Genomic DNA, 14,389 nt, shown 5'->3' on the forward strand with positions numbered 1-14,389 from the left:
TAGATTAATATGTGTATTGTAAGCATGCATGCAATTAACCTGCTATGTTCTCATCTTCCCTCAACATGTATCACCTGGACACTCTCACCAGTGAAGCTTAAAACCCTCTTGGATGGAACATCAACTCCAAATCAGCACAGATATGCAATGTGTATAAAATGAACTAAACCTGTGAATAGAATGAATGTGATGACAGACATATTCAATGCAATATGAACCCTGTAAGAAATATTACTGATAAAATAATACTGTAAAACATGTTATTAATGCATTTATCATAAGGCAGGTTATATGGTAGCAATAAAAGAATCTCTGAATCCTAACATTACATAATGATAAAATAATATCAGCAGATGGGAACACAGACTTCAGTCTAACTCCCATTTATTCTAATTATACTCAGCTTGAATCTAAAGAAAAAGAAGGAAATTAAAAACTATATCTCTATTTTCTGTTCCCTGCATTGTAGGAGGTGTCTTTGCCTCTAAACAGGAAAATGTGTACAGTCTCAGCAGGTGGGGGAACCCTAAAATTAGTCTAAGGCTGTGTACTGAGTCCCCTACTGTACACTCTGTACACACATGACTGTGTTAGTACCCACCCAGACAACGCAGTCATCAAGTTTGCAGATGATACCACTGTGGTGGGGCTCATCTCAGGGGGAGATGAGACGGCGTACAGAGCTGAAGTTCAGAGGCTGTCAGATTGGTGTGTAGATAACAACCTGGACCTCAATACCACCAAGACAAAAGAACTGGTAGTCGACTTCAGAAGGAGGAAGTCCGAGCTGCAGCCTGTCAGCATCAACGGGAGTGCGTGGAAAGGGTCTCCAGTTTCAAGTTTCTGGGTGTGCACATAGACACAGACCTCCAATGGAGCTCTAACACCTCTGCGGTCTTAAAGAAGGCCCAACAGCGTCTCCACTTTCTGAGAATCCTCAGAAAAATGGACCTGAAGAAGGAGCTGCTGACCGTCTTCTACCGCTGCTCCATTGAAAGTGTGCTGACATATTGCATCGGTGTATGGTTCTCCAGCTGCACCACAGCACACAGAAAGGCACCCAGAGGGTCATCAATATGGCCCAAAAAAAATCATTGGACATCCTCTTCCCTCCCTGAAGGACCTGTACAGCACTCGCTGTCTCAAGAGGGCACGCAGCATCCTACGGGACTGCACACACCCAGGACACCGGGTGTTTAAGCTGCTGCCGTCTGGCAGGAGGTTCAGGCTGCTGAGGTCCCGAACAAACAGACTCAAGGACAGCTTTTACAACAGGGCAATAGCCCTAATCAATGCAAATAGCTGACCTGATTGGCTACCTCCTGGACTTTTTTAGGGGAGGTAACAATGTTTAAAACAATAACAATAATAATATTTATATTTATAACAAGGTGCAATAATAATTAATGTGCAATAATAACAGTGTGCAATACACATAACACTTATTCTTCTTTTTTATTTCTAAGTTAATATACTGTGTTGTGTTGTTTGTGTTGCGTTGTGATGTGTCATATCGTGTCGTGTTGTGTTATATGTAGTGCCGACGTAGGACAGTTTTTCCAATTTCATTGTACTACTGTACTATGTATGACTGTGCAATGACAATAAAGAATTATCTTATCTTATCTTATCTTAATTGCTCGGTGTTGGCAAAAGAATCACAACTCACAATTTCTACTGAGAGCTCCAGTGGGTTTTCTTAATGTACAGGCTGTGATCAGCTGACCTGATACTCTTTGTGGATGTACACAACTCAATTCGACCAGATGTCAGCAGATGTGTCATGAGTTGTCCTGGCAGATTTCCATCCTCTGCACTGACAGTACGCTGTTTATGCTGGAATTCAGTGAATCAATCTCAGCATCATCAAAATTCACATGAATCTCTGCTACACTGGGTGTAACCTAACTCTGACCGATGAACCACAGCCACTGGGCACCAGTTGCACCCTCATCTTTACTTTTCGAAGTACAGCAAACTAACCTGTTTAACCTGTACTAAATGTAGAGAATTTCCATGTAACTTTAAATAGCGCAGCTATACCTCACCTAACCTCTCTTCTTCCTCTCCTGTCCTGTCTTTCTTATCTTACCTTTCTCCGTCTCTGAGTGAAGTTAGCTCTCTTTCTTTTCTCTCCCTGTGAAATACGGCAGCTGGACCTTCAGCTTGCAACACACTGTGAGACCAACTGCACACAGTTTAGCCGCTTTTGGGCTTTCTTTCTTTACCAGGGCGTTGGTGTTGTGAGTCCAGGTGAGATTGACAAAAATGTGAGTGCCTAGAAACCTTGAAGTGGAGACACATTCCACCCATTCTCTATTAATAATGAGAGGGGAGTGGACCTGTCTGTGCCTCCTGAAGTTCAAGATAAGCTTCAGGTTGTTTTCTGAGCACCAGCAGGACAAGTTCTCTGTTCTCTCATCTCCATCAGAGATGAGCCAAACCATGGCGGTGTCTTGGGTGGGTTGGTGTGCAGAGTACAACAATAAGGTCCAAACACACTGATTATTTATGCCCTCATTTATTTCTGCAGTACAATCAAAGGTACACAGCCTTTGCATTTTCTTGAAAATGAAACCAAAAAATTCAGAGGATATTTCCAGATTGTGCAAGATTACTTGGAACAGTGTTTGGTTGAATGTATGACACATTCTTTCCACTCAAGTGATCCTGACCTAACACAAGCAGGTAAAAGATAAAAGCCACAAAAACACAAGTAAAGCATTAAACCTCACACTTGATTCATAGAGCCTAAATGCTTCCTGATGTAGTGGTGTCTTTGTGGGAATTCATTGTTGGGCACACTTTAATTCCCACCTACACAGCCGAGCTTGAACGTAAAAGGTGTGCGAGCACATACCCCAGCTCATGGCGCAACCTTTTCCCATCAGGGGTGATGAAGCTGAAAACCCGATCCCAGGTAGGAGGAAGAGGAAGAGGGCTTCATCCCTCGATTCTGCTTCATGATAACTGAAAGTGAAAGTAATCCTAGAGTAGTAAGTAAAAGACGACAGTCAGCGCTTCACCTCCATTTGCAGAGGACGCTGCTCAGGTGAGTCAAACCGCTGTCGGATTGTTTCATTTGCTTCTTTTCACATCACAAATCACTCGCTTCGGTGTTTTAGGGCAGAGGTCACAGAGCCGCGGCTCTGTCGCCCCTCAGCTGTGGTTTTTGAAAGCCAAAATGATCGGATCCGGCATCCGTGAAGCTGAACTTAATGAATTGTGTGATCGGTATTTATTCAGGTTTGGACGTACACGTTTATAAAAGTGTTATATCTGTAGTCGGATCGCTTCGTATTTCTGTGTGGATTGAAGCACGCGCGTAGGAGTCCTTAAACATTACACAGAAATCACTGTACGCGTGTAACGCTTAGTTTACGCTCGTGGGTCATATTGTACGCATATGCAACCCTTTTCAGTTGAATTTACCTCCATATTTCTTTGGATCTTTGGATCCACTTACACAAGCAGGTTTTCTTAAACATGAACTACATGAAGTCCAAACAGCGCTCCTTCATAACACTGCTGTCCTGCAGGGATATTAAAGGGACCGCTTACAGCCCAGATAGGGAGGAGCAGTGATGTTCACAAACAGAAATAACGCTAACTGGTCTCCTGCTACATTTTGTTTATTTGAAAGTTGTGTATTTACCATCTACTAGTATAAACTATCATAGAGTTCATTTTATTTCATGGGACACATACAGTCACGTTTGATCCAAAGTGTGACAGACCAGTAAAAGTATTGCTTAATAACCTATAAAACATTTCACCTGACTTTTTTACTGTAAAGAAAATCAAGGTACACAATAAATTAAATAACACATCCGTTAATCAAACGATGCTTTATTAAATTTGATGAACAGCCTGAGATGTAAATCCGTAAAATTACAGAAAAAGCAAAAAAGCGCTGACAGCTGATAACCCAGAGTTTGTCCTCTAACTGAAAAGATGATATTTTCTGTTCATTCACAGAAAATCAGATTCATTTGACTAATCTGATTAAATGGCCACAGACCCACAGCAAACAAAACAAAGCAAAACTGTAATGAAATAGTGAAATAGTGTACATGAAATAGTGAAAAAGAGAAGCTTTTCTGTTATGAATTGTTACCCTGACAAAACAAAACAACAAAACAAAACAAAACAAAATAAAACAAAAAACACCTTAAGTTGTATAGTTTAATATTTCTTTCTTTTACATAGTTTATTTTATTATGCAAGGCCATGGGCTTTATCTTTGTCAGGAGTTGAATATTTCCCTGCTTTTGCAATTTTCTCATCCATTTATTGCTGCAGAGAAGTCTAGAAGTTCCTTTTACTCATAAAATTTAAAACAAACCTGCAATGACCCTGTGTTTTTACACCCTGTACATTATAAATGTTTGCCTCCCTGCTGACAGCTGAGCTGCTGACGTTATATCTCAGCTGGCTTCTGTATGAATTTTGCTGTACATTGTTTGGATGAAGTCTGCTGATATCTGTCAAGTTTTTCACTGTCACAATGAGAAATTCCTACTTTTTTATGCAGTGGGCAATAAGAAAGAGAATGACGTGTGTATGAATGAAGTGTATGAGAAGAGAGCGTTAGTAGCTTGATTTCAACCAACAGTACAACACTTTGGTGGAGGTTTCACAGTCAGGTGGTCTTAATGAAAGTCCGGCTGACACAAACTCTGGACTCTAGTGAGTCTGACATGTTCATACCAGCTGGGCCCAAAGGACATACATAAAAGGGCTCAACTGTCCAGTCAGTTTGTTTAACCAAAGCGTGGAAGGGAGCTGTGAATGTGCAGGATAGCAGCAGTGCAGGGTGTGCCCGGGTGACTGAAGTGTATTGGTCAGGGCTGCAAAAACAACACAACCTTACCATTGTGTCACATTTGATACTTTAAGCCAGCACATTTTAAATCGGAGTAAATTCTGGAGTTATTCTATTTACTGTAATATTATATACAATACATAATATTCTGTATAAAGCCAGCAAAGACTAAGCAAACACTTGTTTTTTAGAAACACACAGTCCTAAACTTCAATAATTAAAGACATAAAATCTAACTGTATGATATCTGTTATAATTTATATAGAATGTATAAATGTTTACCACGTGTTAATAAACCTCTACAATTAGATCAGCAATGCCCAAAGTGTGGGCTGTGGCCCCCTGCTGGGCAATTAAGATGGTGCAGTTGGTCTGCAGAAAAAAACAAAACACAACCATATAATTTACTATTGTGTAATTAAGATTTACAATTTTGAAATGTTACTTTTTCTGTTCTGACAGATATTTGGTCCTGAACTTGTCTCATATGTTGTTGTGGGGAAAAACAAGTGTAGCAGCGGTTAGCAGCTGCTGCAGGTAAAGCGTTTAAAGTGTTACTGTCAGCTCCAAAAAAAGCAAATTGTCAGAAGATCAAAAAGAATCAATCATAACTCGAAGAAATAAATGAACAGAGCAGTGGTTAAAGGTTAAAGGTTGGATAGGTTGCAGAAAATTTGCAGATTTTAGAATGGGCAAAGTCAGTGGTGTGTTTCTAATATTTTTTTTACATCTCTCATATTTAAGTTTCATAGATTTAATTAAACAGCAGGTTATTTTATCTGTGTTAAAGGCTAAATAAATGAGTTATGGAGTTAAAGGAAAAACAACAACGATCCCCACGTCAGGCACAGGTGGACGAAAGAGTAAAGCCTGTCGCCAGACCAAAAGAGAAGATTCAGCAGCAGCAATCAGGTGACACTGCCATAATTTTGGGGGCTTTACATCAATCTTTAACGCTCACTGCTTTGCTTTGCCTAAAAAAATATTATCTTTGTCACTTTGCAGAGGAGGGGGCGGTGGCTGAGGAGTCCGCCTCCATCCCCACAGATCTGGAAAGCTGGATCAGAAATAATGCCAAAGACCTGAAGATCCGGCTGACAGACCGTCGCTGGGCTGCTGAGGTGGTCAACGATTTTCGTGAGAACCTGCTGAAATTCCTGAACAATGAACACCCTTTATTCAAGTCAGCAGAGTGCCTCAACGCCGGCAGCTACTTTGAGAAAGTTAAGGTGAGGTCACAGCTTCTGAATTTTAATTCAGACGTGACTCTTTTAATGTTTAAGGTTTTTTAATTCAGTTTTAAGTATTCGTATGTCCTGCCTTTGTTCTTATTGAGTTCACCTGTTCATCTGATCTTCTGACTGCCTGAAAAACATCAAATCACGTCATTAAGTCACTCTTAACGCACAAGTATCACTTCAGTAATTTCTAAAACATCTCTTAGCACCGTAGTGATTAATATATAATGAAAGCCTTACTGCACATCCCTTCCCAGTCTCTGCTCCTCCTGACTGATGTGGTCTGATCTGACTTTTAATTCATCCTCTGCTCCCAGATCCACATGCCTGATGAGTTTGACATGATGGTGACATTTCCAGGCAGCCCAAACCTACGCCTCAACCTGACGAAGCTCGACGGGGGTCTCTTCTACCGGCTCGATCTCACCCGGCCCACTCGACAACCCATTAAGGCTTTTCTTCTGGAGAACACCCTCACCCTCTCGTCGAGCAAGGTCCTGAATGAGATGCATCGCCTGGTCCGCAAATTCCTCAAGACCTACAAAGGTTTTATGCCTCACCTCTAATCTTATACTTATGTTTCTCCTGCTGGTCTTCTGGCTTTTCCACCTTTTAATGGCTCAAAATTGTTTAGAGAACTTCCTAAAGTTGTCTTTCAACAGGTTTTAATTGGGTGGGATCCGATCATGGTTTCATGGGATGTAAAACAGACAACCATACTGGGCTAAATTTGGATCAACTTTTACTAAGCAGAGCCCATTTTTCACGATTTTGAGGCTAAATAAAGGCCAATCAAACAGGCACAAGAAATGTTTGATGCTTGTTAGGATCATTTAAAATCAATACCTAGACTGAAAAAAGAACTTCTTACTCATTTGTGCATTACAGAGACATTTTTAATTAACCCACTACCCTGATACTTTTGAAACACAGCTGTATCTTAGTCCCCATCAGAGTTATTATAGTGTCATGTTTTAAATTATTTTCATTTTAGGCTCAGTTTAGATGCACAGCAGCAAAACTGTGGTTTTATCATTAACAGCACAAGAATGTAACAGTGCAAGCACTGCACAGACAAAACTATCCCAGAGTTTATGTACATATCCATCAAACCCTCTACAGTCAAACTGAACCAAATAAACAAAAAGAGACTAAAGTTATTTTTTTTGTTGATTTTGTAAGTATGCACTATCGCTTCAGTTAGCTTTGCAGTTTTTATTTTGATGTTAGTTAACAAAAAGGTTAATCAACACCAACCCCGAGTCTCCATCACTAGATTAATAAAGTGAGATTAGAAATAACTGAGATTTTTTTTATTCTTTATTCCCAAAATATCTGCAGTAAATAACCATTTTATAACGAGTAGTCAGTAAACTCTGATGTTACTGGACCACAAGTGTTCACAAATGAAGCCCAACATGTTCAGATGCATTTTAATCACAGTGGTAACGGCCTCTTAATGTGCGCTCTTCAGAGTGGGATCATTATCACTACACAAAGCAAAAACAGAGGTTTAACATTTAACCTGTGCCTGTTTTCAGTGCCCGATGAATGCTGTCGCTGGGAGGTGAACAGGAAGCGCGTGCACTCTCCGGCTGTCACTTTGTCTCTCTTCAAAACTGAAAAGAACAGCGAGGAGCTGATCTCCGTGGACGTGGTTCCTGCGCTCGAGGTAATCACTGAATCTGCTCTGTGGTCATAAATAAGATTACTGGCCGCTTTATGTGTGCTGCTCAAAATCATAATTAAAAGTATGAAGCCTGGATGATCTGTAGTTTTGTCTGAATGACGCATGAGTCACCTTCAGCACTTTTGTAACAATGCTCAGTTTGTTTAACTTGGACATAAGAGAAATCATCACTGCCTTCTTTCTCCTCCCCTCAAAATTACTCATACCCCTTTAAAGTGACGCCGCAAACTATTGGCAAAATAAAACCACACATCTGCATGTATTGTCTGTACTTTAAGGGCTCTGGAAACACTGGGCTCTCCCAATGTTTCCAGTTTAAGCTAGTGTTATTAAAATAGTATTTTCATTATCATTTCTTAATGGTTATTTTTAATAATTTCATGTTGCTTTTAATTTTTTTTTTAATTTTAAATCAGTCTTGTGTTTCTAATGTTTCCCTCTCAGTAACGTATAATTTTTAAGTCTTTTGTCAAACCTATCTTGTGCATCAACTTGAGACTTTTTGTATGGTTTGACAGTTTGAGGCTTGTTTTTTTGACTAGAAAAGTTTGCTGATAAAGTGAGACACAGAGCAGTGAGTTTAAGGCGTTTATTCACTTGCAAGGGAAGAAATGCCATACACATTTATTCTGGGAGCAGATAAGCTTCAAAAGAAATCAGTTTAGTCACCACAAGGAGTAACTACAGGAATATTTACTCCTTACCAGACAGCAACAGCACATAACATAGCCCCCAGTATGCACCTACATTTTTGTCCCACTACACAAAGGTCACAAAACTAATTTTGAGGGGATAGAATCACTTGGAAATCTAACAATGACATCTCCCAAAGGGCAAAACAAAACAGGCATCCCAAAAGAAGTTTGACAGAGGAATAACAACATCAGGATGCCATTGAAACCCACCAAAAAAATAAATATTAAACAGTGAACCGGGACAGTTACATGACACGTGGCAAAAAAGTTAACTGTGTTAACAGCAGCAGCACTTTTGCACCTGCTATGAGGTAATGTTCCTCCTTGTGTTTGTTTGTAGGTTCAAAGTTGGCCGGCTGCGGTTCGTAATGGCCCGGATGTAACCAACTGGCTGGGAAAGAAAGCTCTCCAGGAAATCCGAGGTTTGCCAGTGTATTTTGTACCGAAGAGGCAGAAAGGACGAAACCTCAGCGAGGACGCAAAAGGTGAGAGGAAGCTGACTCCTCTCCAGACCCCAAACTCAGAGAGGCGTTTCTGTGTGGTTTGTTTTTAAAAAGACTCGCAACGCAAAACACATTCATTTCATTTCATTTCAATTCATTTTTAGTTATATAGCGAAAACAGAGAAAACCAGAACAATCACATGACCCCCTATGAGCAAGATCTTCAACGACAGTGGGAAAGAAAACCTCCCTTTTAACAGGAAGAAACCTCCAGCATAACAGCCTGAGCGTTTGGCTCATGGTGATATAGTGATACATACAACCAGATCCAGTTTCATTTTCATATTAATGAGAGTTTGGTTCAATTGTCTACTCTCCACCTGATATTTCTGACAGTGCAATATCACATGCTCTATAGTTTCCTTTTCTCCACAGAAGGCACATTTCCCCGTATTATGTTTCCCAATCAAGAATAGCGTAGCATTCAACCCAGTATGACCAAATCTCAATCTCGATATGACCACCTCCTCTCTCCTGCTCCTTCCAGTGGTTCTCATTTCTCCTACCCCCCTTTGTATTGTATACAACCACCGTCCTCTCCTATCCTCCTCCTACTGCTTTTGCCATCTACTCCCCATTTCTTGCCGTATGATATTCTTTATTTCAGCTTGACCAAAACAAACAGCCAGGTCAACTGTCCCATGTTTTGTGGCTTGCTTCGCCACTCTGTCTGCCATTTCATTCCCCTTTATTCCATAATGCGCTGGAATCCATAGAAACACGACTGTAAGACCCATCATGTTAATTCTGAAAAGTGTCTGCTGAATCTCTGCTAGAATATCTGCTCTCGCTTCTGAGTGACTACACTGTAAACTAAGCAATGATGCTTTAGAGTCTGAACAAATGATAGCTTTTAATGACCTCATATCTTCCACCCACTGAACAGCCAACAGAATTCCAAGCAGTTCTCCAGTGAATACTGACAGTCTATCAGTGATCCTTTTTCCTTTTTCCCATGAACTCCGGGACCACAACTGCTACACCAATTTGACTGGCTGAATTCTTTGATGCATCTGTATATAATTGAACATAACCATAAAACTGGTAGGAGTTTAAAATAAATGCCCCATCCTTATTCTTCTTATCCAGTAGAGTGAAATCTACTATAGCTTCAGGAAGTATCCATGGATGTATTGCTGGTAACGGTACTCTCTGACAAATGTCTAACTGATCCAGTTTAAATTCTCTTGCTCTTCCACCCACAATCCACACAAAGCTCTTTGGATTTCCGCCTTTCTTTCTCCCAGCTAGGGTTGAGAACTTGTTGTGTTGGGTGATCCTGTCCATGGCCCTGAAGATTTGCCCAATAATTAAGTATAAGCTGTGTTCTTCTCAGTCGTAGTGGCATCTCCCCCATCTCCACCTGCAAAGCTGCAGTAGGGGTTGTTTTAAAAGCACCTGTACAGAGTCTTAGCGCCTGATGTCTGCAGCTGAATAGTATGCTACACACTCATAATCTAACACAGATCTGACCAACCCCACGTATATGGTTCTCAAAGACTTCCTATCTGCTCCCCACTCCCTCCCAACCAAACACCTCAATATATTTAATACTTTTTTGCATTTATCTACCATTTTCTGAATATGAACACCCCATGTCAGCCTTTCATCCAACCACATTCCCAGAAACTTAAATTGCCTAACTCTTTCTAACTCTAAACCATACAACGTTAGCTTAACTTCCTCACTAACCCTTTTCCTTGTAAAGAACATTGTCTTGGTAGATGTATTCTTGATCCAACACAGCTGATTTAAATGGCTAAACTACCTCCTCAACATGTCTTGAAGTTCTCCAGAGGCCTGGTAATGAACTAATCATTTGATTCAGGTGTGTTGACCCAGGGTGAGATCTAAAACCTGCAGGACACCGGCCCTCGAGGCCTGGAGTTCGACACCCCAACTGGACAGTTCAGCTAACAGTAGCTATATGACAGAAAATAAGGAAAAGCCTCATAGATTCACTTCAACAACAGCCAGAAAGTTTAAAAAATTATTATTTTTCTGTAAGATGATACAAATGTTTTGTTTAGGATAAAGGTCGGGGTGTTTCTTAGTGTTTTTCCAGCATCATAGCTTTAAAGATTCCCATTATGTTGGAAGCTTCTTCAGCTAGGTCCTTCAGTGTTTTAGGGCAAATATCTGGTGCTATGTGTCAGTGACTCTCAGGGGTGGAGCTCATGTTAACAAAATGATGGATGCTTGAAGTCACTAAAATATTTGGACATCCAGTTTATGACAGCAGGTTTGTATATGTGTAGAAATCACAGTTTTGCAGGTAGACGACTGTTTTATTTACATCTTCTCATGGACAAGACATATAATAATATTTAAAACAGTCCAAATCACGTGAATGGTTTCAGAGATATCGAAGTTTAAGTACTGGGGGGGGAAAAAATGAATACATTTTGATCCATCTTCAGTGTACGGGTATGAACGAAATCCAAAATAACAACAAGAACCTGACAACGGCTAAGAGCAAAGACAAAATATAAAATAAGACAAACTATGACAGGTCATAGATAGATTTTGAATCTCTGAAGCTTTATTGCACAATAGACAGTGCTCAGTTTTGTTGTGTGCTGTCTGAATACGTGGTGATATTATGTTTTGCCTTCCCTCATCAGAGAGCTGGAGGATCTCTTTCTCTCACATTGAGAAGAAAATCATCACGTCTCATGGCAACAAGAAAACCTGCTGTGAGAGTAATCCCACCAAATGCTGCCGGTGAGACATCTTCTTACACAAAATCTGATCATCTTGTAATCACAGGTCGGAGTATGAACAAATAACTGAGTAATGCACAGCTGGGATCAGCTCCAGCCTCCCTGTGACCCTACTCTGTCTAATTGGTTAATGAAGTGGATGGACAAATGTCACAGATTATAAACATTTGGATTGTGCCTTTCTGCCATATGTTTTCTTGCAGAAAGCAGTGCTTAATGCTCCTCAAATCTCTGATTGAGGGTCTAAAACAACGTTTTCCCGAAAAGCTGGATGACCTCTGCTCGTACCATGGGAAGACCACCTTCCTGCACACCCTGTCCACCAGGTATTTCTCAAAACTCTCATTTCAGGGGTAGGCTTAAGGTAGAGATAATGATGGTTGGCTTAAAGTCCTGATTTCTCCTGAAGTATGTGTGGGTGATAAATTCATGTAAAAAAGAAATGCGATGTACTGGTGGTAAAACTTCAACATAACTAGTTTCCATCTAACTTTAAGTGGACCCGTTATGTTTTCCCTTTTGTTCTGTCATATATATATAAACCCGCTTGGCTCCAAGTGAAGTAAATGTGGTGATCAGAGGGTGAGTGGGAGGCTCTGTGCAGCCACAGAGACACTACTGTGGAGGATCAGAAGAGTCACGGAAATGCTAAACGTGATAGCTGATCCAATAGTTAATCTGTTAGCTCATCTTTGTTGTTATTTGAAATTGAATTGTTCAATCATAAATGAATTTACTATTATCTAAATAAATTAAAGAACTACAAAATGAATTCCTAAATGAATTTGCTAATACCTATTTTCTTGCACAAGTCATTGTTGAGGCACAAAATCAGCATCTGCAACGGATTATGTTCCCAGCTGTGAGAAGCTCCTCCCACCTCCTGTTCAAACCTTCTGTTAGTAAGGGACAGCCAATCAAAAGAAGGTCTAATGCAGTGGTTCTCAAACTGTGCAGTGGCCCCTCTAGTGGCACACAAAGCCACTGCCAATGGGTTGCAGACACACATGCCAATAATGGAAAGACACTAAGCTGAATACAATAATAACATTTTTATTTGTTTGTTTTTTAGGGAACATAAGTACAGGAGAGTATTTGATGCTAGTGCACTGACTTTTATTTAACTAAAGTCCAGCTTGGTCCCTGGTTTTGTTGTTAAAATCAAAAATAAAAGACAAAATTGTTGCATGTGGGGATGAATCGTGGCTCGTGCAAAGCTACCAAGAATAAAAAATATGTAAAGATTAGCACAATTGTTTCCTTTAAATTGAATAACAAGCAAAACATTTCCTATTTAAAGCTCCGCAAACTATTACAATTAAGTAAATATAACAAAGTAAAACTGCTTACTACTAATTATAATAATTATTAGATAATAATAATGAGTGACCTGTAACCTGCCCACAAACTGATATGACTCTTAATTTACATACATGATTTCTCTGATGTTTTCCTCCCTGCATCCTGTCTTTCAGGTACGACGATGCCAAATGGGACCCTCGGAACCTTCCTGTCTGCTTCCTGTATCTTGTCCGGGCACTGGAGGACTATGCAAGCAGAGGCAACCTCCCTCACTTCTTTGTCCCCGAATGCAACCTCTTCTCACCATCCTCCTTCTCCCGTAAATCTCTGGCTTTCCTCGTCAATGCCCTGAAGGAGCAGATGAGGGAGGGCCTGCCCCTTCTGAAGCCTCCAGCTCTGGTGTCACCTCTGATACCCAGGGAAGATTTAGATGAAACCTGCAATGAGACATTTGAGGAAAGGTCCTTCGTACTGGTTCACTCTGTGGACGCAGCACTGATGAATAAACTGGGTGTCGCATTTGCTGTCGTGGTGGGTTTTGCCTTCTATATCCTGTTCAATTAATGAGAAATGTGAAGTATGATGCTGATTAAGTGAAACCCTGTGACCAAAAACTGATTTCAGACATTTGAATTGAAATGAAATGAACGTCATTGTAGATAAACATTTCATTATCAATGAGGATATAAATAAAATACACCAAACATGCTTGATTAGATATGTTTTTAACTGCATAAGGAAAAAATGTGTCTTTGATGTTATGAAGTAGTTATAAAAAAACATTTTACATCCTGATATTTTCTTTACTTAATATTAGCATTAAACTTCCAGGTGGACCTATAGTGCATGTCGTAGAGCTATTCCATGGCAGCCTTTCGATCCATGAAATAGTTCATTGATGTCATTAAAGGTTAGGTTGTGTTCACATTGTTTACCTTTATTATTATCATTATTATTATTATTATTATTATTATTATTATTATTATCATTATTATTATTATTATTTCCCGTTCACTCACTTTTTCTATCTATGTAGAATTTTAAATCTTTTTGGAATATTGTGTTTTTGTGAAAATCGGATTTAATGTGACTGCCTTGCAACCTAAAAAAACCAAAAATAATTAACTTTTTCTTCTCTCCTCGTATAATATTGAAAAGATGGCTGGTGGGAAATAAATGTATTTTATAGAAAGGTATTTAAAGTGTAATAAAGGAAAATAATAATAATAAAATACAAAAGATTTAGTTTGAGTTTTTTTGTGTGCATGTGGCTCAATTCACCATTTTAAATGTTGTGTTTTTGAAAAAATTAAGTGTAATATTACTCAGCTTCATAAACAAAATTATTAATAGATCAAAAACTCATGCAACAGCTTTTCCATTAGGTGTAATTATTGCTCAATTAAATAGCAC

The 14,389-nt window shown here is 39.6% G+C and overlaps 1 protein-coding gene across 2 annotated transcripts; it reads left to right on the forward strand.

Moving 5' to 3' along the window:
• Window positions 1-2,871: 2,871 nt before the first annotated feature.
• LOC116326666 (cyclic GMP-AMP synthase) lies at window positions 2,872-14,187 on the forward strand. 2 transcript variants are annotated; one of them, XM_031748030.2, is made up of 9 exons: window positions 2,872-3,052; window positions 5,616-5,737; window positions 5,831-6,054; window positions 6,381-6,609; window positions 7,605-7,735; window positions 8,789-8,933; window positions 11,576-11,675; window positions 11,878-12,000; window positions 13,150-14,187. In XM_031748030.2, exons 2-9 carry the CDS (start codon window positions 5,632-5,634, stop codon window positions 13,538-13,540), a joined length of 1,449 nt encoding a protein of 482 aa, XP_031603890.1. In that variant the 5' UTR covers window positions 2,872-3,052; window positions 5,616-5,631; the 3' UTR covers window positions 13,541-14,187. The 2 variants fall into 2 exon arrangements, with proteins under 2 accessions (XP_031603890.1, XP_039461226.1); XM_039605292.1 differs by lacking the exon at window positions 2,872-3,052 and adding an exon at window positions 5,337-5,362.
• The last annotated feature ends 202 nt before the right edge of the window (window positions 14,188-14,389 follow it).

The sequence above is a fragment of the Oreochromis aureus genome, linkage group 22, assembly GCF_013358895.1.
Source record: "Oreochromis aureus strain Israel breed Guangdong linkage group 22, ZZ_aureus, whole genome shotgun sequence".
Classification (NCBI taxonomy): domain Eukaryota; kingdom Metazoa; phylum Chordata; class Actinopteri; order Cichliformes; family Cichlidae; genus Oreochromis; species Oreochromis aureus.

What these genes read in the sequence shown, in the direction of transcription:
- LOC116326666 (XM_031748030.2), top strand. Translation starts at nt 5,632, where the DNA reads ATGGAGTTAAAGGAAAAACAACAACGATCCCCACGTCAGGCACAGGTG. An exon ending in ACGTGGTTCCTGCGCTCGAG is followed by an intron (nt 7,736 to 8,788) that starts GTAATCACTGAA and finishes GTTTGTTTGTAG; the next exon opens with GTTCAAAGTTGGCCGGCTGC. An exon ending in CTGCACACCCTGTCCACCAG is followed by an intron (nt 12,001 to 13,149) that starts GTATTTCTCAAA and finishes CCTGTCTTTCAG; the next exon opens with GTACGACGATGCCAAATGGG.